The sequence below is a fragment of the Brachycentrus maculatus genome, unplaced genomic scaffold (assembly GCF_059751285.1).
Source record: "Brachycentrus maculatus isolate JH-2025_06_01 unplaced genomic scaffold, ASM5975128v1 h1tg001291l, whole genome shotgun sequence".
NCBI lineage: Eukaryota > Metazoa > Arthropoda > Insecta > Trichoptera > Brachycentridae > Brachycentrus > Brachycentrus maculatus.
The window spans coordinates 89,459-92,045 of NW_028281960.1; the positions used below are offsets into that span (position 1 = coordinate 89,459).

A 2,587-nucleotide genomic window follows, 5' to 3' on the forward strand; every position below is an offset into this window, starting at 1 on the left:
TTTCTTTTTATTTCCTACAACTATTTTTACTTTTCTTATATCCTGTATTTTTACTTTTCTTGTGTCCTTTTGTTATAATTATAATTTATTTATTCTTCTTCTTCATGAGCCCTTGTCTTCTACTGCTGGATATAAGCCTCTTCCCCTTCTTTCCATTTCCTCCGGTTGGTTGCTGCTTGCAGCCAGTTTTTACCCCCCATGGCGACTACATCGTCGGACCATCTTTGAGGTCTTCCGACACCTCTTTTGTTCTCCCAAGATCTCCATCGTAAAATTCTTGGGGTCCATCTTGTGGGTTCCTATCTTGCTGTATGTCCTGCTCACTGCTATTTGAGTTTTGCCACAAAATCCATGATGTCCTCTACCTTGGTTTTTTTCCTGGTTTATTCATTTTTATTTGATCCCTTAGACTAAAATCAAGCATGGGTATTCCCATGGATCGCTGTGTGCACTTGAGATTTTCTGCATTAATTGCATATGTGTTCACTGGCAGTGTGCAGGATTCATACACTTTTCTTTTTAGATCATGATCAGTGTGTCAAATGATTAAAAGAGGTCAGGCCAGGAGTTACTGATTCGGTGGGTATATGTATATGAATAAATGCATGACTACGAAACAGATGTAGAATGTTTGCAAAGGCAGAGTGGTGTGACGTTCTATTTTCTCTGTCTGCCCTTGCGATGAAGCGGCGTGGTGTTTTTTTAACATAAAAAATTTTAATTTCATATTTCTTTTATTTCTCATATGAAAAAACAATATGTTTACACATTATTACATACTGGTACGTAAACGAGAGTAAAATTTATACAAAATATTTTTTTTTAGCAAAACAACTTCATTCCTTGAAACATCTAATTATCTTAACCCCCAATGTGATCCAGTATAGTGATGTAATTAGGATTTTTGGCGTTGAGGCATTGGAGAATCCTGTACAGCTTGCCGATTCTGGTCAAGGCTTTTTTCTCATTGCAGACAGCCAAGTCTAAGCCGAACTGAGTTGAACCAGTTATGCTGTAATAATAATTATTAGCAGCCGCGAAGTTGATAGTCCCGTCATCGTTCAACATGTTGAGAGTTTTGTGCACGCACATGACGTACATCTTCAAGATAAAGCTCTCACTCGAGTAGTCATGATTTCTGAGTTGCTCCGCTAGATCAGGATTGACATTTGTGTACCTCATACAAAATTCCTGAGTGTAATATGCTTCGGGTGAAGTCGCACCCTGAAAAATAAATACTTGCTTTCAAAAATCAAATAAATTTATTTTATTTAAACTACATGTACAGAAAAGAAATAAGTACATGGCGGGCTTATTGCTCAAAAACAATATCTTCCAACCAACCAAAAACAGACTAGTGATATTGATCTAAACGTTTGACACCATATCGCTCACTCTTTTCAACAACGTCGTACATCAAAAACCTGATTTTTCAGGAGATCGTTTTTAAAGCTTAAGAATATAATAAAATGTATTAAAAAGAAATATCAAGTCACTGTCAGTGTACAAGTTATTGGGTTTCTTACTAGTTGGTTGAACTAACTTGTTTCTAACTAGTTGGTTTGAAACTAGTTGGTTGTTAATAAAAATGTGAGTGGATCAAAAAACAAAGACTTTTTATTTATTAAAATAATATATCAATATGATCCACAAAATTAATGCTTTCAATATTCAAAACGTTATTATCTTATACTTATAACAACTCTATATTTTTTGTAACTTAATTTTTTACTTGTAAAAGCCCTCTGGGCGTTTGTGGAAATAAACAAATAAATAAAAAGGAATAAGTTTAATAAATACTTCACCTATCCCTTGACTAATACATAGAAAACCTTACCGGTATGCGAAAGGACCTAAGACCAATGCATAAATGCAGTTTTCAGGAATTGATGCTCTCATATAAAAAAGGGAAGAACGATACGTGATTCATATAAACTTGTTTTGAATATTGAAAGCATTAACTTTGTGGATCATATTGATATATTATTTCGAGAAATAAAAATACTTTGTGTTCTGATCCACTCACATTTTTATTAACCAACTAGTTTCGGCAACAACCTGTTGCCCTCTTCAGGGTTTCATTTATTACTAATAGTAATAAATGAAACCCTGAAGAGGGCAACAGGTTGTTGCCGAAACTAGTTGGTTAATAAAAATGTGAGTGGATCAGAACACAAAGTATTTTTATTTCTCGAAATAAAACATGTAAACTTGAATCACTTTAAAGTTAATGTTCTCAATAGAAAAATAAGAATAATTAAATATCTTACGTATCCCACAGCAACCACGCTGGCAATCAACAAGAAAAATAGAGTAGACTTCATGGTGAACTATTGGGAGAACTCCGCTGAAGCAACTGATGACAATTCCACTAATTTTCATGGTTTATATACGATTTTTAAGCATAAAATTACAAGTAATTTTCATTATTAATGAGTTTTTTCATGATAATGTGATTGGTGATTTTTCCTTCTCAATACGCGTGCCTGTAAAAAATATTCACAATCGTCTAAATAATAATTTATTTGTGAAATACAATATTGGTTTACACTATTTCAAATTATTTGTCGAGTCGAAACGCATCACC

At 33.6% G+C, this 2,587-nt stretch overlaps 1 protein-coding gene across 1 annotated transcript; it reads right to left on the reverse strand.

The window, feature by feature from the left end:
• Window positions 1–2,361, reverse strand: LOC148299188 (uncharacterized). The gene is made up of 2 exons (XM_088276317.1): window positions 2,271–2,361; window positions 1–1,224 (listed from the first exon to the last, which is right to left on the reverse strand). The coding sequence occupies exons 1-2, from the start codon at window positions 2,322–2,324 to the stop codon at window positions 862–864; spliced, it is 417 nt and encodes a 138-aa protein (XP_088132443.1). The 5' UTR covers window positions 2,325–2,361; the 3' UTR covers window positions 1–861.
• Between the last annotated feature and the right edge of the window lie 226 nt (window positions 2,362–2,587).